Source organism: Neolamprologus multifasciatus, chromosome 4 (assembly GCF_963576455.1).
Source record: "Neolamprologus multifasciatus chromosome 4, fNeoMul1.2, whole genome shotgun sequence".
Taxonomy (NCBI): Eukaryota; Metazoa; Chordata; class Actinopteri; order Cichliformes; family Cichlidae; genus Neolamprologus; species Neolamprologus multifasciatus.
Window position 1 is genome coordinate 7,379,154 of NC_140442.1, and position 25,390 is coordinate 7,404,543.

Below are 25,390 nucleotides of genomic sequence, written 5' to 3' on the forward strand. Positions count from 1 at the left end.
AGCCTATGACTCACTTTATGTCTGCTTTATTATTATTTCACTTTTGAAGTAATAACCTCAGGAATGTACACCTGTTAAAACCTGCTTTGAAGATGTTAATTATGTCTTATATTGCGCCTGCGTGATAAAAATTCCCCATATTAATTACTACAAACCAGCTGAACGCAGTGAACTGAAACTGCTGTGTAATGTAGAAACCCTGTGCGCGTCAATCCTTAAATTAACTGAATCAAAGTGGAAAATAATTAGTTATATACATAAATGGGGAAAAAAGTTAATTCTTAATTGTATGTATTCATAATGACCCCTATGGATGCATTTTTAGTATCTTTTAGTATCTGTACCTGCTCCTCTCTTAGGGATCTTCAAAACTTGACCACCTACACCTAAAAAGAGCATCCAAGAGAGGTGAGAGGCTGATTTAGATCTCACTGACCGGCACACTGGTGACTGTAAGCAGATAAAACAACATCAAGGATTTTAATAAGGTTCTGAGCCAGCACTGGCTCCCTGGAGGACATTGCCATCTTGGAAGGAATTTTCCCATCATGATGTAAATGTTCCAAAGGATAAGTGTGATCATTCAGGATAATATTAGTTTGCAGTGATTCTTCCCTTAAAGGGTACAAGTGTTTCCTCAGAATATACCAGAGCACGGTAGGGGTCAAAAGTTCAGGGCTTTCCTTTAACCTGTCCCTACTGTGAAACCTGTAAATGTGAAGGCAGGCTCCACTGTAACGGCTCCCTTCCTGTTGGAAAAATGTGTTATAACAGCGCCCCCTTCTCTTCGCACTTTGAAAGTGCAAGTGGAACACACAGCAAGGAACAAAATTCAAACTCAGCCCAATGTAAGAGACAGTTATTTATAGGAATGCTTTTGAAATGAACAGTGCAACTTATGTAGAAAAATAAAACAATCTGTTAATACACACATAAATACCAGTGTGCTCTATACTGATTACACCATCAGTTATCAGTAAATATTTTTACAAAAATATAAAAAATAAGTGTGACATTTCCTCCGATTCAATCAACTCTAGAACGATTTTTTTTTTTTTTGTGGAAAAGAAACGGCAACAAACTTAAAGGTGCTCATAATAGGTTTCTGAAGCATGTAACGAAACAGTAAAACCAAACAAAAAACAAGCACACTCTGTAAATCAAAGAACACACACAAAACACATGAAGTTGAAATAAGAAATTATAACAGTGTAAAATAAAACCGCTTCATGTTTTGAAATTTATCATATTTATCGAAATACGACCCACTGTCTTCAAGGTTGTGTGCCATAACATCCATATTCGGCGAGTCAGGCATCCTAATTTAACTGATGTATAAAAAGGTGGAAACCTCAGACCTGACCGCAGTCTCTCATGATGGTGTGACTGCAGTTTAAAAGCTCTCAAAGGCAATAATCAAACTGCGCTCTGAACAAAGTTGACGGTGGATTTTATGGCACAAAACTATTATGTAGGTGGGAGAAGCTCAGAGCAGCAGCAGCTGAATTGCTCTTTCTTCCTGTCCTCATTCGACCGAGATCTTCAGGGCTTCGTGAAGAAAGGATGAGCCAGGGCTTTGGCGGCTGAGATGCGGCGACTCGGTCTGAATACCAAACATTGCTGCAGGTGAGGAGATGTTACACCTTACTAACGGTTTACAGACAATTACTATCCCTACTTTGTGAAACCACAATCTCAAAGTTGCTTGTTGCCTTTGATTAATCTCAGATTTTTGAATTATCACTTATTCAAATCAGCAACACAAAGAACAAAATATTACTTATATTAAGACACAAAAGCAAGCAAGCAAGCATGCACATGTATGGAGGACCAAAAATGCCAAATAAATAAATATTTAAAAAATTTAATTAGTCATTACAATACTTTACTGAGTGTAATTACAATACAGTTTACTATTAATTTGTATAATTAATATTTCGATTAAATAGTTTATTTATTTTTATATATTTATTTTATTTATGTATTCTTTTTTATCCCTTTTTGTACTTTTTTTCAAATGTTTTTAAATTTTATAATTTTTAATGCACTTCTGTTTCTTTATGCAAATAAGGTCATTCAAAGTTTATCAGTAGGTTAACTTTTGGGCTATTCTTTAAATAATTTCAGGACATGAAACAGCCTTGTTTAATTAGGCAGAATAATGCAAATATACTTGAATAAAATAAAAATAAAACAAAATAAAATGGAAAGAAAGGGAACAAATATAAAAGTAGAAATTTTAGAAAAAAATTATCGTGAGTTTTAATATTAATTTAATAAATGGCATAATAATTATTTATGAGTCTTTTTTAAAAATTTATTTATTTCCTTTCAAGTTCTGGGCAGCTTGGGTACTCCGTAGATGCGTGGATATGGGAACACTGGCTGCAAGCTGTGTAACAGGAACAGAATTGCTATGACATTTGGTTTAAAATGTAACGTTTCCATCAGAATGGCGCACATTTTTTCAGTCCTGAGTGCAGTGGCATCAATGTGTCCTGAAAAAATAACATTTTTTTTTAATTCTGCTGTTTTTTAATGCTCTGCAAATATAAACGGTCTAAACTAAGATGATAAACAAGGTAAACATTATGTGGCAAACATGTTTGCCATGGCAACATAAGCTAAATATGCACCGCTCTGACTAAAAACAGCCTCATAGCGCTGACAGCAGGGCTGTGTACATCTCATGCCCTTTTTTTCCACAAATTCAACTATTCAATTTTTTCTACTTTGTTGAACGAGTGATTACGGAGGGGATGTGGACACAGCTGTCATAAGTGCAACGTGAACACACAAACACAGATCTGCTCACAGACAAGAGGTCATTCTCATCTGGGCCCAGGTTGGGCAGCAGCTTGGTCAGAGAGCCTTGAGGTCCCCAGTTGACTGAATATGAGATCGGGCTGTCTGTGGGCCAGTCCTCCTCACCAGGCAAACCAATCACCCTGAAAAACATAAAGCAAGGAACAACCGTGCAGCAGCACAAAACACAGAGTATGGTACAATCAGAAAAGGTATGATTTGTATGGAAGGGTTCTCCCTCTTCTTTCTAAAAGCCACGGCTAAAGTTTGCAAAGTTGCATCTGGACAAAAGCAAGACTGCATACAGCCCTGTGAAACGGTTATTTTTAATGTGACTATGTTATAAATCAACAAGGTTAACAGTCAAAGTTCTCTTCATTGTCCTTGATACAACAAAGGTAAACAAACTTGGATATATTTACAAACTTTTTGGTGGGGAGGATGGCTTGCATGGATTAGAGGAGGGGGTTACTAATGTTTTGACCAATTGTCTTGCGTATTCTTGCAGTCAGCTGTAAAACTGGTAAAACTGGCATTGACCGCATCTTTGACTTTAGACTTTTCTAATTTCACCTTGTCTCTTCTTTGCCTCCTCTGATTCCATCTCTGTGGGGAGACTAAGACCCAAGAAGAGCAATAAAGGATTAAGCAAACTAAGAAATGAGAAAGTTAACCTCCAGCAGCCCCCAGTCCCTCAATAGAAAGGCCTACTTTGGTTCTGGGTTGGCTTTATCCCGATTGGTTTGGGTTTGGACCAACGATGACATGCACCACAGGGATGAAAATTCAAATGCTTGACCGCTTCCTGTGTTTCTTGGTGCATTTTCAGTATTATTGTTACAAACAACCCTGCATGACAGCAGAGAGGCAGTGCAGAGCAAAGAAGCTCTCCCCCCCCTTTTTTTAAAGATATACACAAAAAACAAAAACACTCACTGGAAGATTTTTTGCAGCTGCTGCACCTCTGTGTATCCCCGAAACATCGGCCTGCGGGAACAAAGCTCAGCTCAAATCACACGCCAACTTCATCTCTATTTTCACAACTGTACAGAAGGTTTTATCTCTAAATTTAGAATAACATCCCAGCGTCAAATATGTCTTCCGGCGATACAAAGTCTGAGCGGCTCTTACCTCAAGAGGAAGAGCTCAGCAAAGATGCATCCTGCACTCCACATGTCCACCGAGGACATGTAAACAGAGTTCAGCAGCACCTCAGGAGCTCGATACCAGAGTGTCACCACCTGAGCAGAAACGGGAGAGAATATAAGACATAAAGTTACAGGCGGGGGTGGAAGAAGCAAAGAAAAGGAATGCGTTTTTTTTTCACCTCAGGCCCAAGAACAGTGCCGAGTATAAGAAAACTGTGTTAAGATAGGATTATTGTAGTGAAACATCAAATTTCTGTTGTCTCACTTACACCTGGGGTAAGAGCAATATTAAAGGTGAGGATCCGTGCCAGTCCAAAGTCTGCGATCTTGACTTCTCCACGGCTGCTGATGAGGATGTTTTCTGGTTTTAGGTCTCGGTGCAGCACCATGTTCATGTGTAGGAAGTCCAGGCCCTGCAGCAACTGCTGCATCACATCCTGGGAGCAGCATGGCAGTAATTACGATTCTATCTCAAGCTGTGAGCTTTGACTGCAAAGCAATATCAGATCATGACTCACACCTTTATGCAGTCACGGCTCAGTCCAGAAGCAGGAGCTTTTGAGAGGTAGGTGGATAGGTCCTGGTCAATGTATTCAAGGACCAGTGTGAGGTCCAGGCTCACGCCCACGGGTACAGCAGATGCATCCAACAGCCTGCAGAGTAGTATACAGCAGTAGTGTTGAAACAAGTCATTGCACACAATTAGTGCACAAGTAAAATGAAACGAAATTAGGATAAATGTCAAAAAATCTATTTAGAATTGTGGAAAGCTTGAAATTAACAGGACAAAGGGATGTTTAAAGTTTTGGAATGGTCACACAGGAATTAACGATATTAAAGAAGTGGTTTGATATAAATGATCATTGAATCTAGATAAAACCAGATTTATGTTATTTGGAAAACAAAAGAGAAACATCAAAGTAGAAATATGTGTTGACAATGCATTGCCGTCCTGGGGAAAGCAAAGCATATGTTGGATCAGAAAGCACTGCACATTTTATACTGTGCTTTACTACTGCCATGTATGTATCTACTGTGTAGAGGTCTGAGGAAACGCATGCAAAAGTAACACACAAACAATAACTATAATACAGAAAAGGGCCATTAGATTAATAAATAATGTGGGGTACAGGGACCATACAAATGCGCTCTTTGTCAAAATGCAAGCTATTAAATTCCAAGACTTGGTGAAGCTTAAAACGGCGCAAATAATGTAAAAAGTAAGAAATAAATTGCTTCCAAAAGAAATCTGTAAATTGTAAAATTGTTTCTTTAAATAAAAGAAAGTAAAAACATAAACCAGTTTAAATTAAACGATAAAAACCTAATTTTAAATAAGTATAAGAATGAAGAAAACAGGGTTAACCCAGGACGGTAATGTTGCTGGAAATGGTGTTTTAGTTCTTTTTTGGGTTGTTTTTTTTGTTTGTTTGTTTTTCCATAACTTGTGAATCTGCAAATTTACACATTCTGTATTTTTCATATGAAAGAAACTATACTGTGGTGGGGCTTGCTTATTTCTTGTTTTTGATTTATGTATGTTTGTTTTGTTTTGCTTTATTTTGTTTCTTATGTTGTTTGTTTAATTTAAGACTAAAAGAAAATTAAATGAATGAGAGGTAAAACTTGAGGGGGTAGGGACAAATAAGTAAACACTTCTGCCTACTCCTTTTCAAACAAATAATGGAATGATATTTTGTAATGATTGTGAAAGCATATGTTTGAAATGTTTGAAATAAAATGAACTGAACTGAATATGAAAACGCATTAGCTAAAAAAAATAATTATATTTTAGCATTATAAATAGCATTTGGATTAAAGAGCTCATGCATAATGTTGAATTAAGCACTGCAGAAACATCAAATCGATTTTGGTAATTACCAGTCTTGTTAATTTAAAAAACTATACATTGAGTGATAGTGCTAAACATTAAAAAGAATTTGAAGCACTAAATACTTTTATTTTTATAAATAGATTTTTTTTTTAAAGAAAACAGGCCTTTCTTTGAACTCATGTTTCATGTTAAAGATTATGTCACACTGTGTTGTATTAGGTCTGTAAATGACATATAAACCTACTTGACTATGTTGGGATGGTTAAAGTGCTGCATCTTGCGCAGCAGCGCCACCTCTCGGATCATGAAGGCAGGGATTCCGGTTTCCGACGTGTCTCCGTGGATGGTGAACTTCTTAACCGCTAGGAGGCGCTGTTTCTCTCCCACCTCTCTGGCTTTGTACACTTTACCATAGTAGCCTTGTCCTACTTCTGCCAAGAGCTCATAGGACAAAGGTTGGGTGCCGATGCTCATTGTTCTTGAAAATCAGGGTAAATTAACCTGAACTTTGCTCGAAAGACACACTTTTAGGGTGACAACGGCTCACACGGCCTTCTAGCTGCAGTCACAGTAAGCTAGCTAATGAGGCTCTGCGAGTAAACTGAGGGTTTGCAAACGGTAATAACCAGCTGTCACAGCACCGCTTCAAACCACCTGTAACACCGTTGTTTTTTATGTATTAATAAACCCTGAATTATGATTAAATTAGCTATTGTCGTTTTTTAATTTTACCTGAGAGTGTTCAGCGCCCTTTTCGCCACCACCCGGCGACGAAGTGAAAATGTCTTTGCATGACTGTCGCCAGCATGACAGAAATTATGAGAAAATCACACCCCTTTTAATCGCCAACTAATCAGAAAGCACAAAACTTGCGTTTAGCTAAGCCCACTCCTGGTACACGTGTCCACGCTGCTGTCAAATGTCACTGTACACAGCATGCTGCGTTCAGGTGTTGGACAAAACAAATAAACAAAGAAGAGCTTTTGGCAAGTGGCCATTTTTTTAGTCATTCACTCAAAGCTGAGTTTAGATCCTAATAATTACTACTGAAGTGGGTCTGCTTTACTATTTCTAAAATTATTGGAGAAATGCATCCATCCATCTTCCCAGTACAATGAGAAATTAATCTGACCTGCTCATAAAACACACAGTGCACCAGAGACACAGTTGTAACCATTTTATTATTTGCACCCCTTGTTTAATGTTTAATGAAAGAACTGTTTAAAAAAAAAAGTAAATCCAACATATGTCATAATTAGGCACATTATGTGCAAAATAAAATTAGCATAAAATACCACACAACATAGTGGATATTAATTCTGTCTTTGTGAATGACTCACAAAGCATTTACATGAGTCGTGTTAAACCACATTATTCAGACATGTTAAATCTGGTATTACAGACTACTTAACCAAACCGCGGAAGAGAAATGTAAATTAATATGAGGTCTCCAAGTGTTATGGAAGATTAAACTCTCTCCAGTATTTTAATGTTACTGATGAGCAAAAGTGTCACAGCACTGATTAATTGCTGCATGAAGCACTCTCTCAGCTGAATGGTGTTAGGCAGTTACTCCCCTTTCAGCTTGGAATTAATAAATCTTGTCCTCTTTGCCAAGGCGATGGCATCCAGATGGAGGTTTCGCTTGAGAACGGCAGAGCCGCAAGTGAGAGCTCCGGCGAGGGCACCGGCGAAACCGCACAGAAACACATCCTGGCCTGTGAAACAAAGGCATCAAGTGTTATACATGCAAAGTAAATCACAGCACGCTGACTGGATGTTTGGATGTTCCAAACACACAGATTCACACACACCTGTCAGATAGAGGTTCTTCAGTGGCGTCTGAGCTCTGACTGTAATGTTCAGCTCAGGGTCGAACCGGCTGATGCTGTGATCTGCGCCGTAGATCTCGCCTTTGGGGGCTCCGATGTAGTGTGTGTTTGTGATGGGAGTACCAGCATCAATGTATTCAATCTGCACAAGGAGAAAAAACAAATATATGGCTGCACAGAACTATTTAACTAGGAATTCAAGACTTCCATCCATCTGTCTTCTTCCATTTATCCCATTCTGGGTCAAAGCTCGGCTGGAGCCTATTTTCCAGCTGTCATGGGCCAAGAGGTGGACTACAGGTTAGGACAGGTTACTAATCTATTACAGGGCTAACACAGATAGATGCTCACCAGTTAACCTAAAATGCATGTCTTCAGTTACTAAAATCATGCTCTGTTGGGTTGTGACTGATTTGGTTTTTGAAAAATGTCTGATTTCTCTGCCTCGAGAAGCCCTTTGGTTGTTTTTGCAGTATGCTTTGGGTTATTATTAGCAGACGCGTTATTAATAAAAAGTAGTGATACAGTTCCATACGGCGATAGTGCTGCATCTCTGACAAATAATGTGGTATTATTTGGATTTTCTTTTCTTTTCCCTTGTATAAATGAAAAAAAAAAAAACTATCAGTGAGTGTTTGCCATCTCACTTACAGGTTTATTTTGTTGGGTTTTTTTGGCCTAATGACAACCTCGTTCACTTGTGACTTCATATTAAAAGTTCCAATGAAAAACTACCAAAACAAGTTCACCTTGGAATTAGTTCCAAATCTTTTATCTGCACAATCTGCGACGGAGCAGAAGTCACTTGGTTATTAAACTGCTTGTCGGGCAATTATCTAATTATGTCTGAGCCTCTGAAACAGTTAATGCAAAAACTTTTGCAAAAACCTTTGGCCTAAAGCTGAAAGTCTGCACTTGTTTAACATATTGTTTATTTGAATTCAAATCAGACGTTGTGGTGTAAAGAGGTCCTAATTGTATTAGTCATGAACTGTTTGGCTTCAGAAATATGTTTTAGCTGTTTTTCAAACCTCCAACTTTATGCAGCCTGAACCATTCCCTCCTTAGATCTGTCACAATACAACACCACTGTCACTCTTTGACAAAACAACACCAATCTGTATACAATACGTCTCTTTGCCACTTTCTGACAGCACACAAGAGGCTCTGCAATGTGACTTCTTAGCCACCCTTGAAACTTTCCCACAATAAACAGGTGGTGTGTACATAAAGTGGGGATTTAATCAAACTCGTGAACTACACTCAGCAACAAGTGGTCTTAAAATGGTGATTTTGCTTTGATGGTCAGTTCAAAATGAGCAATTATTAACAAATTGTGCAGCAGAGAATTTTAGATTATGAAAGAATTGTTACACAACATTCTTGATTGAGTTATATAAATAAGGTGGTTGTAACCGAAGTTTGGCTTTATATAGTACGTAAGTGCCAAATCCCATCATTAAACCTGTCTACTAGAAGCTACATGGGAAGAGTTTTTACCTTGTCTCTGGTGATCTTGGGGAAAACATCTATTACTGCTTCTAGAATGGTGTCAAGGAATGCCTGTTTCAGCTCCATGTAGTCACGCCCTCTGTTTGTCACCTTGCCATCCTTCCACTCCTCAAACCATTCATATTTGGCAAAAGTGACCAGACTCAAAGTAGACTTCCCTAATGTGAAGAAAAAATTAGACTGTTTTTGAAAAAAATTTAATAAAATAAAATAATCTATCGGGTTGAGATTTCGTGATTCTGTACCTGGTGATCTCGCCTCCCAAGTAGGATCTTTAGCTGAGGGAGAGGCGACAAAGAGGAGAGGTACATTTTTTGCTGCCTCTTCTCTGTCTTTCTTCATATAATTCACAACCCTTAAAAAAAAAATACAAATAAGAGACTCTTCTGAATTTATACTGACATTAAGGACTGGACCAAAAACTACCTTTAGGCATCTGCAACATCTGCATTCTGAACATTTCTCTCTATCATTCACCATGAAAAATCAGACATTTCTGATACTTTCTTGCTGTGGCAAAATAAAAATGTACAAGTAAGAATTTATACTTGTGTATCTCATTATTATGCTGTAATATTCTGATTTGGCTATAAACACCAAAGTCTATATTTGGTCCTAATTGTAAAAGGAATGAAAACAAAAGCTTGACATCGTACAGTTCATCGAAATTGTTCTCAGCAAAGATCCAGTAGTTGTCCGCTTTCAGGCCCAGCTCCTCCTTCGTCCCATTCAGACCCATGAAAACGCTCAGACCCCCTTCACCATGCTCCAGCATACTCAGCTGCTTCTGGATAGCTGGAAGGCAGCAGAGGCACAGCACACAGTCAAAGCAATATAAAACTGATGTTAGAAGCATGAGTCATTCCCCTGATTAGAGGGGAAAACAAGTACTGCAACAAGTAGCACTGTGCATCAGCATCAGTACTTATTCTTTAACCTCTTAAGCCCCAACGCCCCCTGATACGGGGGCAAAAAGCAGGAGATCAGGTAGGCTTGGGGCTTAAGAGGTTAAGGTCTTTGAGTGCTGACATGATTACTCAGTGAATCAATCAGCAAAGGGCGAACAAGGAACTTTGTTATTTACTTATCTCTTAAATTTATCCTCTCAAATGTGAGGGCTGGGTACTTTTCTCCGTTTTATTTCATGACACGCTGGTGTTTTAGTTAGGAAAATCCAGGGTTTAGGCTGCAAATCATACAAATAAAGGAACTGTTAGCAAGACGTTTTTTCTATGTTGGGGCTTTCTAATTGATCAGAATAAAGAAAATCCTTAGTTACAGTTACAAGTCTGTTGGAGCCCTGATCAACTTTACCTCCTCAACTGTAACTGGACCCAGGAGCAGACTGAGCCAACTCTGGCAGGAATTTGATCTCATCCCCGGCTCACACAAGCCCACAGTCTGCTAACCCTATGATCTTTTATCATGCTGTAAATCTATGTTTTGAAAGCTGTGCCAAAAGTTATGTTAGTTATATTTATCTAAGTTATATTTGTAATAAGATTTTTTTTTTTTTTTTTTTTAAATATCACAGTTATTGTCAGTACTGGGTGATAGTAAGACCTCACTATTTGTCAACAACTCAGAGGGAAGGTAATCCAGATTAAATTGCAAAAAATCTGAGATGGCTTCTCTTAAAACTGAGCTCCCTCTCTCTCTTGGGTAACTTGTCCAATGTTACATGTATAAAAGCAGGTAGACTGCTGAGAAAGGGTGGGGACTGCACATGGACATCTATCTTTGTTTGTGGTAAACACAGTGTGACACTGTAACTAGAGCAAACAGCTCAGTAGTGAGTGTGATGTGTGGTTTTGGAGAGGTCTTTCAGTTGACACCTGCTTATTATAATATGACCAGTCAAGCTGACTGTTTATAGGAGTGAGCCTGAAGCTTAGCTGAGACGTGACAAAGACAGTGTCCACTATCTCGCCAATTTCCTGTCAAAAACATCTTCAATGTTCCTTCAAATAAAGGTTAAAAAAAGTCCTTTCTTACCTGGCATGGTCTGGAGATCTTTGGGAATCAGCTTCTGGTATGTGTTGAAAATGCCAGCGTCAGAGATGATCAGAGGAGCACGGGCGTGTACTTCCTCCTGACCTTTCATTACGCTGACACCTGAAACCATAAAACACAAACACAGTGAATCACCTCCTCTGTGGGATGTTGAGCTAACTGTGTGTAGCGAAACTGAGGACCCACCACAAGCTTCCTTGGCATCATTGAATAAGATGCGATTGACTGGAGCTCGAACCAGAACAGCGCCCCCTGCCTTTTCTATGATGGGGATCATATGGTAGGCGATCTCACTAGCTCCGCCTTTAGGGTACCAGGCGCCATTCAGGTAGTGGGTGACCAACAAACTGTGCATGGCAAAACTGGCATCTTTGGGAATTTTACCTGCAGATCAGAGATGGAAACCAACAGTGTGAGCAGCATAGCAAAGAACTGATCTGATTACACCACTAAAACCATAGCCGGGCTCACCATAGGTGCCAAAGATGTAGCTGAAGACAGCCCTGAGGTCCTTGTTCTCTGTCAGCTCGTTGACCACATCTGTAAGGCTGCGGGGAGCCATCTTGAAGAAGAAAGACAGATGCCTGACTAGGCCGGTGTGAACCAGGAACTTAGCCAGCGGGAGAGGGAGAATCTTCAGAAGAGCGAGGAACCAAACTCCGTTTCCAGTTTTCTGAACATGAAACACACAGTGGAAAAAAGTGTAAGCAAAGTAGTCTTGTCTCCTGTGCTTACAAATTACATACATTTAGTGATAATTAAATATTTTTAAATTATCACTAAATGTACATAATATTGGCACCAGCAAGGAAATCTATTCCTGGCTATACTTCTACAGGAGAATGGACAAATGTAAGAAGTACGATTGTGAAACAGATGGGTGGTGCCATAAGGCCATAAAAACTTGGCCATAAGGTGGCATGAGGCCAGTCCAAGTGCACCTTTCCTTATTACTCCATAAAACGTTATGATAAATTAATAATGTATTGTTATTGCTATCAATATTTGATATGCTCTAATTTCCCAAAAAATGGATCACTTTGTTTTGTGGAGTAAAATAGACCAAAAGTACCGCAAAAACGATCAGTTTTACAATATTTAGCTGTATCTGTCGGGAGAAGTTAGTTAATGCTGACACGGTTCCAAGAAAGATAAAGAGTCTCTTGGAAAAATCCCTTGTGAGAGAAACTATTATTATACGTTTCAAAAGATCTGAACCAGAGACACAAAGACTGTTTCCATAACTTAAAGCGAATGAGAAGAAGAAGGTTAATTAAAAAGTGTGCCCTCCAAAAGCACCAAGGAAGATCTGCTCCTTTATTTGCATGCCGAAGGGCAAACTTTGGCGCAACTCAGTCTGAGTGAAGTTGTGTAATGTTGCAGCTAAAAAAAAAAAAAAGATGCTGCTTCATGAATCTGACCTTTGAGTTATCAGCTGATTATCTGTACCACAGATGTTGGCTAATAAAAGTGCATAAACACATAGTTCACTTCACATGCTGGAATAACGAATAAAGGTCTACCCAATAAAATACGAGCCTACTTATTACTCAAAAAATAAGTTTGCAATGCTAATAAAAGTCACTAAGTTGCAGATGCACAAACTAAACTGTGATTCTACCTTGGCCAGCTTCATGAACTCGTCAATAGCCTTTTCCTCTCCTGGGAAACACTTCTTCAGTTCATCTGTGAAGCGAGTCCTGCCACTGTAGATGGGGTACCGGCGGCGGTTTTCTGGAGGTCCGAGAACAACGTGATCGAATGGGTTCTCCAGAGGCTCCCACTCCAGCTGTCCATTTGTCATCTGATCCAGCATGCATCGAAACGGCTTGTGGTCCAACAGTTCGCCAATGTAGTGGATTCCTGTGGGATGATTGTGTAGATCACAGAGAGGAGACTTCAGATCCCTTAATCGAGATCGAAAAGTATTTACCAAACCAAAGATCATCATTGCAAAAACTGTCAAATCTTCTCTCCTCTTCAAAAAATACATATATTTTAATTTTAGAGAATAATAAAATAACACGAGTCACTGATCTCACCAACATCAAATTCAAAGCCCTTCTCAGTGAACGTGTGGCAGCATCCTCCGGCCCGGCTGTGCTGCTCCAGAACCAAAACCCTTTTTCCAACTTTTGCAAGCAGCACGGCAAGTCCGAGCCCACCAATCCCACTGCCGATGACGATGGCATCCAGGTTCTCCGGTACTCTATTGGCCACAAAACCTAAAGAAGTGGAAACGAACCATTCAGTCACCAGCATGGCTTTAGCATAACAGTAATAAATTGGAGAATTCTAGTCATGCACCACCAATAAGAATCATTTTAAAACATAATTGGTGTCAGATTCACAAAAACTCCAGATATTCTGTTTTGCTCACTTTCATACCATGGTGTATTCAGGCTGTTACTACAACTTACTATATTACTACAATTTCTCAAACCAAACACCAAATAAAATGGGAAGCTTAATGGGGTAAAAAATAAATAAAAAATCAGCAGACTGGGTATATTTATAGGATTAATAATAATAATGGATTGGATTTATATAGCGCTTTTCAAGGCACCCAAAGCGCTTTACAATGCCACTATTCATTCACTCTCACATTCACACACTGGTGGAGGCAAGCTACGGTTGTAGCCACAGCTGCCCTGGGGCAGACTGACATATCGCGCCATCGGCCCCTCTGGCCAACACCAGTAGGCGGTAGGGTAAAGTGTCTTGCCCAAGGACACAACGACCAGGACAGAGAGCCCAGGGATCAAACCGGCGACCTTCCGGTTACAGATGCGCTTCCCAACCCCCTGAGCCCCCGGATTCTAACTTTATTAGTTTATAGTATGACATTTACACATTTTTGTAGTACTTTTTTTCCTCATATTTTTTCCCCAATGTAATAACATAAAATATCCAAGTAATGTTTATTGTAAATTTGTAGACTGTGATCTCCAGTTTTTGTCCAGATTTCCTTCTTCATTTTTTTCTTTGTGCAGAGATTATCTGAGATTTTAGGCTGCTCCCTTTTTTTTTTTTTGCAGTCTTGGTTTGGCAAAAGTAATAGTAGTAGTAGTAGTAGTAAAATCTTAATCTTAAACAAATATAAATAAGAATGAGTCAAATAGTTGACTTGAATAGTTCAAATGCAAAGGCTGACACTTGACCTGCATAACTCCGCGTGTAAAGGACCTTTCACTCACCTTGCTTCAGCACTTTATTTTTCTCTTTCTTGTCGTAAACTCTCTTCTTTAGCGGTTCACGAGTGTCCTTCTCAAAGGGATCAAGCCCGCGGCCGCCGAAGACATAATGTAATAAAAATATGACAATCGCCGCACAAATAATGCCCACAGCGATCATCATTGCGCCCCTTCCCAAACCACCCGGCACAGTCACGGTGTTCACTTCCTCATTGGGTTCCTTCAAAAGCCAGAGCCTTTACTTAACAGCTCGGATCAGTACCGCCCACATAACTGACAGGTGACGAAACTGCCCAATCAGAATTTCCCTTTTGGGACGCGTTATTATATTTCGACCAATTACAGTCCAGTTCAACGTGACAGCTTCCTTTTGTGCTTATTATGTTTTTAAGTTGAAATGTACTGTGTCCTAATGAATTTAATACATTTTTATTGCTGCTGCTTTTATCGTCCTTGTGTTTTGCTGCTGCTTTATTCACATAAAGCAGTGTTCATCTTATTTGTAAAAGTTCAATGGCCAAAGCATAAAATTTGTCTTTTCAGCAGGGTAGTGTACATGATCCACAACGTCTCTTTGCAGTGTTTCACTTTTGTTAAACCACTGATTAAATTAACTTTTTTTTTTTTTTTTTTTAAAAACCCAAACAAACAGTTTTCTCAAGGCGCTTTACATTGTAAGGTAAAGACCTTACAATAATGCTAAAAAAATGATCTTAAAATTGTGCTGTCTCTGCGTAATAAGGTTTTAAAAAGTTGCCACCCCTAGAAGTTAAACACGTTCCACCTTTGCAGTTACAGAATTCCTCGCTCCGGCTTATCTTAGACGTTTTATTAAATGTTTAAAAAACACTTATTTGCCGAGGAACATTGTGTGATGTTTCAAAGCTTCTGAAAACCCTCATTTGTGTATTTGGGGAGGAAATTATTTAAGTACAGCTATATTTAACACCCATTTAATCAGACTTTACCAAAACCTCACAGTAACACCAGGGTAGGCAACCTTTCTGATGACAAGTGCCATTTAAAATTTCCTGAGAAGTCAGTGTGCCATATGATTGCATTAGCAATAAATTTAATAACGCTCTATATGAACAGTTACACAATATATAGAACCACTTTATAGAATATTTGTTCGCAGATGTTGGCAGCTATCAGAGAATAGCTATCAGCTGTTTTGAAACAAAAAAAAAAAAAAAAAGACACTTTTTATCCATAACAAGAACTCCATAACAGCAAATGAACTGTACAACAGAAAATACAAATGCTATTTATGGTCTCCGCCTTATGGTTTCCTCTTTCTGGCGCAAAGTGGGCGATAAACAAACAAGAGAGAAAAGCCGATCAGCTTATGATTGATCAGTTTCATGATTGAAGTAGCAACAGGAGAGAGGGGAGAGAATGAGAGAAGAGGCAGCTGTGCAGTGTAACAGAATAATATTTTCTCTAAATGCGGGACGATTCCATCTTTTTACGGGACGGTTGGCAACTCTACTAACTAACCTTAAGAATTAAATAAAGTTCACTATCAGTAACATCATAACACCCACCCATAGACACTCCATCATGCTAGCTAGTACACAGTACGAGTTATTGTAACTGACTGTAAAAAGTCAGCACAACGAAAATAAACTGCACCTAAACTTGGTTTATATCTGACCCAGATAGACTGCAGGTCATAACTTCTTACCTGAAGTTCAGTTCACCTGACACTCGGACCGGCGGCCGCCTCGGGTCTCTCCTCTTGCCTCCCCTTTCTCTCATCCACCTGCTGGCATCCAACACTTATTAATGTTACTGAATCTGTTGAGGCTCCACCATAGCCACCACCAACCAGCATCTGGCCAATCCACCACTTTCATTGTTTATACCGTTACAAAAAAAATAAATCATCGGGCCACCTACTGAATGCCCGGTATGCCCGATGGCCCGTCCAGCTATGGTCGTGCCATCACTTAACCCTTCGCGTGCCAACTGTGGCACGCGTGCCCCGGGTTGCCAACCCCTGCTCTACACCCTTCCAACCCTAAAAGAAAAATCTACATATTTTCATGCATTTCCTGCACCATTCATTTTTTTATTCTTTTTATTTTTTTTTTTATTTATTTATTTTTTTTTTTTACATCCGTTTGCAAATAGAACCAACATTTTACAAAATATTTTAACTGGGGCATTTCCCCAGTTATCATCCATCCACGCTGCAGGTCTTGCAAGTCCAGACTGCTGTTCACAGGTCCAGTTCCAACACCCACCTACTCTACCTGATGGCATGGTCAGTGTAAGCTAAATATGATGTGTGAGGTGCAAAATTTTATGATTGTTAATAATATTGTGGACTTGTAGCAGGGAAAAGTACCTTATCAGTGATGTCAGCTCATCAAATATGTAAACTTGTCTCCAACTGTTTATGGTCTATTACAGTTTGCAACATATATACATTAAGTTTTTGACTCTTTAAGACATCCTGTGTGGTTCCCTCAAGCAAAATCTCCATACTGAGCTTAAAAAACCCTTGACCTTAAGACTTTTATACAGGGAGAGCCAAATCGAAGGATTTCTTAAGGTGGATTTTGCAACTGGAGCCCTGTGAACTTAAGGTGTCCTTATAAATTGTATCCCTGCTTATAAATGTTGATCAGAATGCCTTAAACCTCTCCATTGCAGTCTAACCTCATAGAAAATGATTGACTTTTTTGTCTGAACTGTTAACCAGTCTGTGTAACAGGGTTCTAGTTAGTACAGCAAGCTGTGGCAAAGAAAGTTAATGACAAGAAACTCCAGAAAAAAAAAAAATGCCTTCTCTGGAATTCATCTTCAAGCTTTGCTCAAATGCCTCCATTACTGCCAGAACCGACTCTGATGAGCAAAATACAAACGACAAAAAATGGTCGACAAGGAAACTCTAAAACAGAAGCCCTTATTCTTGTGTACACTTTTGGTATTTATTATCTCACCTTTTCAGCCGTTTTCTCTTTAAAATAATTTTGATCCTTTTGATTTTTATCTCTAAAACTTAAGGATGACAGAATTATTGTAGTTGCAAAAAGCACTTCCAACAAACAGTAGGCTCTAGTCTGTATGCGTTAGGGTGTAATTCGCAGTTATGTTTGACATTATTTACACATACGGTATGCTTTGTCACCAGCAATGAGCGTTTGGTATCCAGTAACCTGTGCAAACTGTTCTTGTGAGTGTGTGTATGGTACAATCAAGACAGCTTTCAGATGTACAGTTGTTTGGGATGGTAACTACAATGGCTTAAGGTCCATGTGATCGAGGGAGGAGGGAAGAGCTGAAGACTCCCCCCTGCCTCCCTGCCTGGCAGCGGTAGTGCAGGTCAAAGTTCAAAAGGTCAAAAAGTAAAAATGGGCGGTGGGTTTCCATTCTTAAAGTAGGAGGTCATCAGTTCATCTGTCAGGTGGCCAGTGCGATTGTGCCACCTCCTCACCTGATGGTGCCACTTGCTTTCTGCATTAGAAGGGATGTCACTGCAAAACCAATCCCACCTGGAAAAGAAGCAACGGAGCCGTTACCAAAACAGTCACAAATGTAGCTTGGGTTTGTGCAGGAGTCACTATGGCACATGTAAGGCATCTGTAGTAGTACTGCATGAGACTGGCAAAAAGGACGAAAATGTAACAGAAAAGCTAGATGCATGACAAAGACATGAACAATTAGCCTTTAAAAAAATAAAATAAATGATGCCACAAACAAAACAGGTTAAACAGTCTCTTGCATGAACAACCATAAAAAGCAAATACTTATGTGAGCAGCACACAATGATACAAGAACAATTTATACCCAAAATTATTGCAGACAATTATATCTTTTAGTAAATTAACCTGAAACATTAAAACTCCCTTAAGATAGTTTCATATATGCGCTACAGCAGGTGCCCATATGACAGGAATCCAGCAGCCCACATTTGCCAACCTGCAGCACTTATCTTCTCCTGCACTCCATCCCCCATTTCCTGTCTACTCTTCACTGCAAACCGGTCACTAAAAAGGCAAAAAGCCCAAAACGAAATCTTTTAAAAGAAACAAGTCATTTCAGAAACGCACCTTTTCCGGCCCCATGCTGGGACACTTCCAATTGTACAGGTAATACTGTAGATTCCCATCACCGATGCCAAACTTAAGCTTTTCCAAGAAAGTCTTGTTTTCCATTAGATCCAGTGCATTAAAGACGTCAAACCCTTTCTGAATAAAGAAACAGGAAAAATTATTAGGTTTTTGCAAGTAAACATTTCAGAGAACATGTTTTTAAAGATTGAACATGCACCGATTTGGCCAAGATGAGGGCATCGGACATCAGGTCGAGCAGGGGGGTGGTGGTGTGCACATTGTAGAAGGAGTATGCCGCTTTTAGACTGCGGTGCACAGGATGATTCATAATGGTAGAGGGCAGAGTGTAGAAACTCAGGAAGTCTGTCACTTTGCCATCATTCTGTAATGACAACAAAGTAACCCTTAGTTACTTGGAGAAAATTTTAAAGGGTTTTTTTTTTCCCCTCAAAGATTTTTTCTGGATTCTCTACCTCCACCACGTAAGTGTCAATAATATTCTCTTGGGGCAGCAACCAGTGTTCCACCTCTTCCGGATTCATGACTGGCACCAGGTTGAACTGGCTCAGATATTCACGGAGGAGACGATGCACCACGGGCACGTCCTTCTTGGTCATTGGCCGCAGACCAGAAGTCTTTGGGGCCTGAAAGAGAGATGACAAGGACGAATACATTAAAAGACATGCTGGAAGAAAGAGGTGATTTCTAAAGTGACTGAAAATTTGTGTTAGTCGCCAACAACCTCTGGCAAGCGGTACAACTTCATGGTCCGCTGCATAGTCATGTTCCTGCTCAGATGGGAAAACTTCACTTCAATTAGTTTTCGAGGGTTCAAAGAGCGATGCCAGTACCTGCACGAAGGAAACGTCATTAAGTATCAATTTATGCAGTGAATGAAATCTAACCCTAGGGCTTGGGGTTAGAAAATATCCCTGTCACACCCACCTGCATGTGCCCACAGGTTTGGGTAGTACCACTCCAGCAGTATACACTGCCTGAAAGATTCCCTGCAGGTTGACCCGTCTGGTGATCTCTCTGATCAGAACTGGAGCGACTCGTTTGGAGCGAAGCTTCTTGTGGACGCAGAGGAAATTAATCTCAACCATTTTCTTCTCTCTAAAGCAGAAAAAAAAACAAAAAAACAATCATGAGACATTTATTTATTTGAATAACACACCGAATACAATCTATTAGAAATACTAGTAATAGGCCAGTAATAGAAAAAAAACAAAAAACATGTTCCATTGGGAAGTAAATAATGGATGGAGGATAACATTGACTCCCCCCCGCCAAACTATTCTGTTTACTTACATGTCATAGATGTGGATGGTGGCAGGAATGGCACTGATAAAGCCAACCAGCTTCTGGTTGGAGTTAACCCTCACTCCACAGTGCCACTGAGGCAACCAGCCAGGAGGTCGCAGGGCCCTGAGGAGGACAAGGTCAGTCAAAAATGCCACACATGTCTATGCACTTGTACTAATAGTCGAACAATATTTAAATATGAGAAATTACCAGAGCAGGAACTCAGGAGAATAGTCAAATCGGAACATGTTATCATCATCTTCAACATAGTTCTCGTTGAGAAGGGTGTAAAGCTCCTTGAGCTGGTTGTAGAGAGAAGAAAAGAATAAGAGACAGAGTCATGAGCACCAAATTAAAAAACAAAACCACATTTCCACAATGAACATTTGACAAAAGGACAAAGTTTCTAATTGGACTGCTACTACACTCTGACCAAACAACAAGCACTTCTGCATAAACTGTCACATAATTACTGAGAGGACAAACTTGGAATAAAAAACAAAACAAAACACTAGTTCCTTAACAAAATGTAGTGCAAAGCACCACGAGTCCAGGACTTTGTTACTGAAACACGAATTCCTCCTGTGCATGCTTGCTGTGAGTGTTTGTGTTTATATGCTTTCTTACCACAGCGGGGTTCCCCAGGTCGAGGGTGTCCCAGCTGAAGCCCTGCGGGAGGCTGTAGGGCTCTTCTCGAATGTTGTCTTTGTCAGGTTCAATGGAGCCGTGTGATGTCACCGTCTCCCCTGAAGGAAAAGTAAACAGAAGTCTGACAAAGCACAAAAACCTGCAAATTATATACACTCTTTTAGACCGTCACTCTTAGAAGACCAGAAAGCAATGGCACATATCCACTGGCCACCTCATTAGGTACACATCCCCAACATTTATGCAAATCTCTCATCAGCCCTTTACCTGACAGCAACTCTGTGCATGTAGGCAGGTAGACACTGATAAGATGTCCTGCTGAATTTCAAACCAAGCATCAAAATGGGAAGGAAAGGCGATTTAGGTGACTATGACTGTAGCATGGTTGTTGGTGCTGGATGGATTGGTCTGAATATTTCAGAAACTGCTGATCTACTACTGATTATCCCCACAACCATCTCTAGGACTTATCCAGTGAGTTATTTGGGAGAAAACGCTTTGATGATGTCAAAGGAGCATAGAGCCAGACTCCTTTGAGCTGATAGAAAAGCACCAGGACCTCAATTAACTACTTGTTACAACAAAACTATGCAGCAGAGCATTTCTAAACGCACAACAGTCAAACCTTCAAGCAGACTACAGTGGGTGCCACTCCTGTCAGCTACGAACAGGAGACTGTGACTAAAATTCAGCTTACCAAAACTGCAGAACAGAAGACAGGAAAATACTTCCTGGTTTGATGAGTCCTAATTTCTGCTGTGACATTCGGATGGTAGGGTCAGAGTTTGGCATAGATTTATGTTGCCAACAGCTCAGGACACTGGCAGTCAAGCAATAGTGTGGGGAAGCTTCCTTGGTCACATTGGGCCCCTCAGAATAAAACAACATTTAAACACCACAGCCTACCCGAGTACTGTTGCTGACAATGTGATTCCCTTTATGACCATAGTGTACCCATCTTCTGATGGCTGTTTCCAGTAGGCTACCACGTCATATAATAAAGGTCAAGTAATCTCAAACTGGATACTTGAACATGAAATGAGGTCAGTGTACTCAAATGGCCTCCGATTCACCAGATTGCAAACAAAAAGAGCACATCTGCAGTATATTGAAATGGGAGAAATAGATGTGCAGCTTCCTCATAACCATGCATAATCATCAATTCCTTTCCAGACACATTTCACCAACAGATTGCAAAATAATGCTGTTGTACTGAGCTTTTGCATACTTGAGTCATAAGCACAAGCCTTTTTTCCCTTCTGTTCACTCTGTGTTAACTGACCATCTGTGTAAGCCCACTTTTGTCCACATGCAGAAAAAAACCCCGAAAACAACAACAAAAACATTATTACAGAACTACGCCGTCTGTATCCATACCTAGTTTGGGCACAGGCTGTGTGTCCCAGAACTGGTAACTCCTCCGAGTAGCCTCCTCCATGGTTTTGGCTGGACCTTGGCCAACAGAGAACAGTTCAATGGCCTTTTGGATCTCCTGTAGCTTATCAGCTGGCAACGAATTCACCTGTTTGGGAAGTAAACACAAATATACATCAAACAAGACAACAACAAACAGAAGTCGATCCTATCTAAACAGTCTCTAACCATTCTGTATCTAAACTGTGATTTTAGTAGTTTACACCTTAACTGGACTGTTTCTCCTTTCCTTTTAGTTTAGGTTTATAACCCATTAAGACAGAAATGCAAAATTCATGCCTTGGCAAGGGGGTCCTGAGCTGCTTCTGTGGCACCAGATTTCTTCTTCTTTTTTTGCTTCCTTTTCTTCTTCTTGGCGCCAGTGTCGTCCCCAAGACCCCTCTCACTGGAACAGGACAGAAATAGATGGCATCCTTTTTAAGACTGATCTCAGAAGAAAAGAAAATCATGGTGGAAATTTATTTTCTGCAATCTGCTTTTAAACAACAGCCAAGCTTATTAAACCACCGACACTTCCAACACAATTTACATTTCATTGCTGATGCAAAGCCTTGTTAGCCGAGGAGTAGCTGTGTGTTTAAACTAACAACAAGAGGTGTAGCTCTAGGGCAGCTAAAGACAATAAAACCAGTCCTTCAGCTAAAACATACAGAAAATCCCAAGTTGTTTGCAGGATGTTTAGAAGTGAGTGCAGATTTTCAGAATAAACCTCTCTTCTGATCTGCTCCAACCAGAAAAGCCACATATCTCCAGCCAGCTACTTCATCTTCTGGCAACATACTTACACAGGATAATCTCATTAGTGTCCAAGAGGGGAGAAATGCAGGCCAGTACGCGGCCTGTATTTGAAACACCAGCACAGATGGTGAATCAGATGACATCTAGAAGAAGAGTATCTGTGCGTGTGTGTTTATGTACTGTATGTGCCCAGCAAGTGACTGGAACAATGGACAACAAAACATTCAATGGTTTGTTCTCCCACTTTCCATTTCAACAGGGTAGAGCAGTTAAGGGGCCAAACAATTGTTTCTGAGTGCAGGAAGGTTCAAAGACCTGCAGGGGAATATGTTTCACTCTAGCTAGGGTGACCAACCATCCTCTTTTCCCCGGACATGTCCCTTTTCACGTTCTGTCCGGGGCGATTTTTGAGATTGATAAAAAAGGCCGGGTTTTCCTATATTCCAACAGAGGACCCATGTGTGTGACATCATCCCCAAACTGCTGCTTTGTGAGTTGTTCTGTGCTCACAGACGGGACTGACAGCGCACAGCAACTGTTTAAAAGATCCCAAAGCGCAAGTGGATCTTTTCAGATGAACTGCAAAAGAAACTTCACTCGTACCGACCCAGTACTGGTAATTTTTCTTATGCAGATGAGGCATTATTTCTGTACCATTATTTAATTCAGGGGCTTTTAAGTTTTTTTTGCACTTGTTGACTTGTAAAAGCCTATATGACGTAGTTTACAATTCACAATCCATTAACTGCACAGAGAAGGCATTTAAATATGTTTCTTTAAGCAAGTTCTTTATGACTTGAGCCAAGTGTCCTCTTTTTTGGAAATCAAAATATGGTCACCCTACTTTAGCCACACAGCAACGTGGGTTTGAGGTAGAATTCTGCAAGATTAGGTTTATTTTTTCTCAGATTTGATCTTTATTCGCTTCTTTGTGTCTCTAAAAACGGAAACGCGTGGCTGTGGGGTCAGATTTCCTCCAGTTAGTGATCAGATGTTTGCGAAAACTACCTTACAGAGACGCATTCTTATTCCACTTGTTCTACTAAAAACAAAGGTCAGCTGCTTTGCGGACACGCCGTTTCATATGTGACACCACTTCTCTCTTTAAAAAAAATACAATAAGAAAAAAAACAGGGTTTCTATCAAAGCTTGTACTGAGTAAGAGCAACCGAGCTAGGCTGCTTTAAGATCGTTAACAATTCTGTGGCTAAAGAGGGAATTCAAAGCCCTCACTTCACAACACCGGGGCCCAGGTATATTATGTTTAAGCTGAGTGCTTTTTGTATGCACGTTTGTGCTTGTTTCACTTTTGATCTTGCACCGAATCCACACACACACAGACAATGCCAGGTACGCTAGCATGCAAGCTAATACGCTACATGTCACCTGGCGTAAACGTGATTTGCATCCTTTACCGTCAACACAGCAACGGCATGCGAAGAACACCGGAAACAATCAATTTAATTAATTCTCCAAGTTTTATGAGTAACAGAAACATGCGTCTTGGTGTAAAATTGGGTTCTAAACGCACTTTGCTTTCTCCTTTCTAACCATATACTTAGGAAAACGCTAAGTCCAGCCTATATTTGGAAAAGACATCCTTCTCAGCCAATCGGATGAAAGAACAAGCAAGCGAACGTTGCTACTAACCAATAGGATGAAAGAAAATGGGCTGGACAACGTCGAAGGATGGCCGTCTATCCCGACTGCTCACCGAGGTTTAGTTTAAGTTAATTTTGTTAAAATCTCCAGAGCCGTGACGTATTTTACGCCACCGACCGAGTAAGCCTGCCTCCTTACCCATCGTCAAAGTGGTGCTCTTCATTTTCACAGTCGCTGCAGTGTGCGTGATCCTCTACATCTTCTTTCTCCGGCATCGGTGCTGTCTCATTCTCATCCGCCATCTTCAACCAGGAAGTGAGACTCCACCGCGTGCCCCTTGACACCTTTAAAAGAGTCTCGACGCTATTGGCTGAAACATGCAGTGGAGGCGTGGCCATGGTCGTGTTTTTTTTACCCGATCATTTCCAAATATTTAGGATAAACAGAAGGCTCGTAATGGAGCGGGCACGGTTTGTCGTTTTAAAGCGTCCATTTTTAAGTTCTCACAACCCCAGCAAAAATAGATTTTTTGTGTATTTAATATATTTTTCCCTCTAATGACAAACAGCCATGTGGCGCTCATACAACCAAAAGGCAAATGAAATCACTTGAGTGGAAACACGTGTAAGATGGTGAATCTTGCAAGATAATCTGAGGCCTAATAAATTAATATTACAGCAGGGTGAGTAAGAAGGCAAAGTCATGCTCAGATTTAGGTGGATTATTTAATGAGACCAACTGAGCAGATTAAGCATTGTGGCGTTGATATTTCTTATTTGAAAGTCAGTTAAAAGGCACTAACAGTTAGGTAAAAATGTACATTAGCTGTTCTTTTACGTAGTGTGCGTATTGATTAGATTAGAAACCTTTTAGGCCCACATCTTATTTATTTTCATAATAAATAAACCCTGATAGGAGCATTAAAGAACCCAGTTTTTGCATAAAGTAAGCTAACAGGATATTCTTCTATTGACGTTTTGCATGAATACATTAAAAGTAGTGACACGGTGTTTAACAATAATTACTACAGCAATGGAGCTACAGCTACGGCAACAACACTTGGACAAAATACCCACAGAGTTGCAACATACACAGTATAAGAAATCGTGGCAGACATATGAGACGATAACATGATTTGCTAATGATTATTTCAGAGAGCCGTGTGTGATTACTTTTTGTTAGCACTGCAACATTTTGACCTAAATATCAACAGGGACTATATTAATATATTTGAGGTGTGTTTTTGGACTATTTCTGCTGA

At 40.0% G+C, this 25,390-nt stretch overlaps 3 protein-coding genes across 3 annotated transcripts; all 3 read right to left on the reverse strand.

Moving 5' to 3' along the window:
• Positions 1 to 849: 849 nt before the first annotated feature.
• Positions 850 to 6,845, reverse strand: cdk21 (cyclin-dependent kinase 21). Its single transcript, XM_085156305.1, has 7 exons — positions 6,032 to 6,845; positions 4,474 to 4,606; positions 4,223 to 4,390; positions 3,937 to 4,046; positions 3,742 to 3,792; positions 2,816 to 2,948; positions 850 to 1,620 (listed from the first exon to the last, which is right to left on the reverse strand). Exons 1-7 carry the CDS (start codon positions 6,259 to 6,261, stop codon positions 1,543 to 1,545), a joined length of 903 nt encoding a protein of 300 aa, XP_085012431.1. The 5' UTR covers positions 6,262 to 6,845; the 3' UTR covers positions 850 to 1,542.
• A 105-nt stretch (positions 6,846 to 6,950) lies between these two features.
• On the reverse strand, positions 6,951 to 14,557 carry retsat.2 (retinol saturase, tandem duplicate 2). The gene is made up of 11 exons (XM_085156303.1): positions 14,342 to 14,557; positions 13,187 to 13,369; positions 12,766 to 13,007; positions 11,616 to 11,817; positions 11,331 to 11,528; positions 11,127 to 11,246; positions 9,788 to 9,926; positions 9,377 to 9,486; positions 9,120 to 9,289; positions 7,602 to 7,761; positions 6,951 to 7,505 (listed from the first exon to the last, which is right to left on the reverse strand). Exons 1-11 carry the CDS (start codon positions 14,499 to 14,501, stop codon positions 7,357 to 7,359), a joined length of 1,833 nt encoding a protein of 610 aa, XP_085012429.1. The 5' UTR covers positions 14,502 to 14,557; the 3' UTR covers positions 6,951 to 7,356.
• Positions 14,558 to 15,465: 908 nt separating this feature from the next.
• On the reverse strand, positions 15,466 to 24,468 carry LOC146519674 (glycylpeptide N-tetradecanoyltransferase 1-like). Its single transcript, XM_085156302.1, has 12 exons — positions 24,328 to 24,468; positions 22,069 to 22,174; positions 21,733 to 21,877; positions 20,335 to 20,453; positions 19,918 to 20,009; positions 19,714 to 19,830; positions 19,348 to 19,518; positions 19,145 to 19,253; positions 18,876 to 19,046; positions 18,620 to 18,784; positions 18,400 to 18,537; positions 15,466 to 17,841 (listed from the first exon to the last, which is right to left on the reverse strand). The coding sequence occupies exons 1-12, from the start codon at positions 24,429 to 24,431 to the stop codon at positions 17,821 to 17,823; spliced, it is 1,458 nt and encodes a 485-aa protein (XP_085012428.1). The 5' UTR covers positions 24,432 to 24,468; the 3' UTR covers positions 15,466 to 17,820.
• Between the last annotated feature and the right edge of the window lie 922 nt (positions 24,469 to 25,390).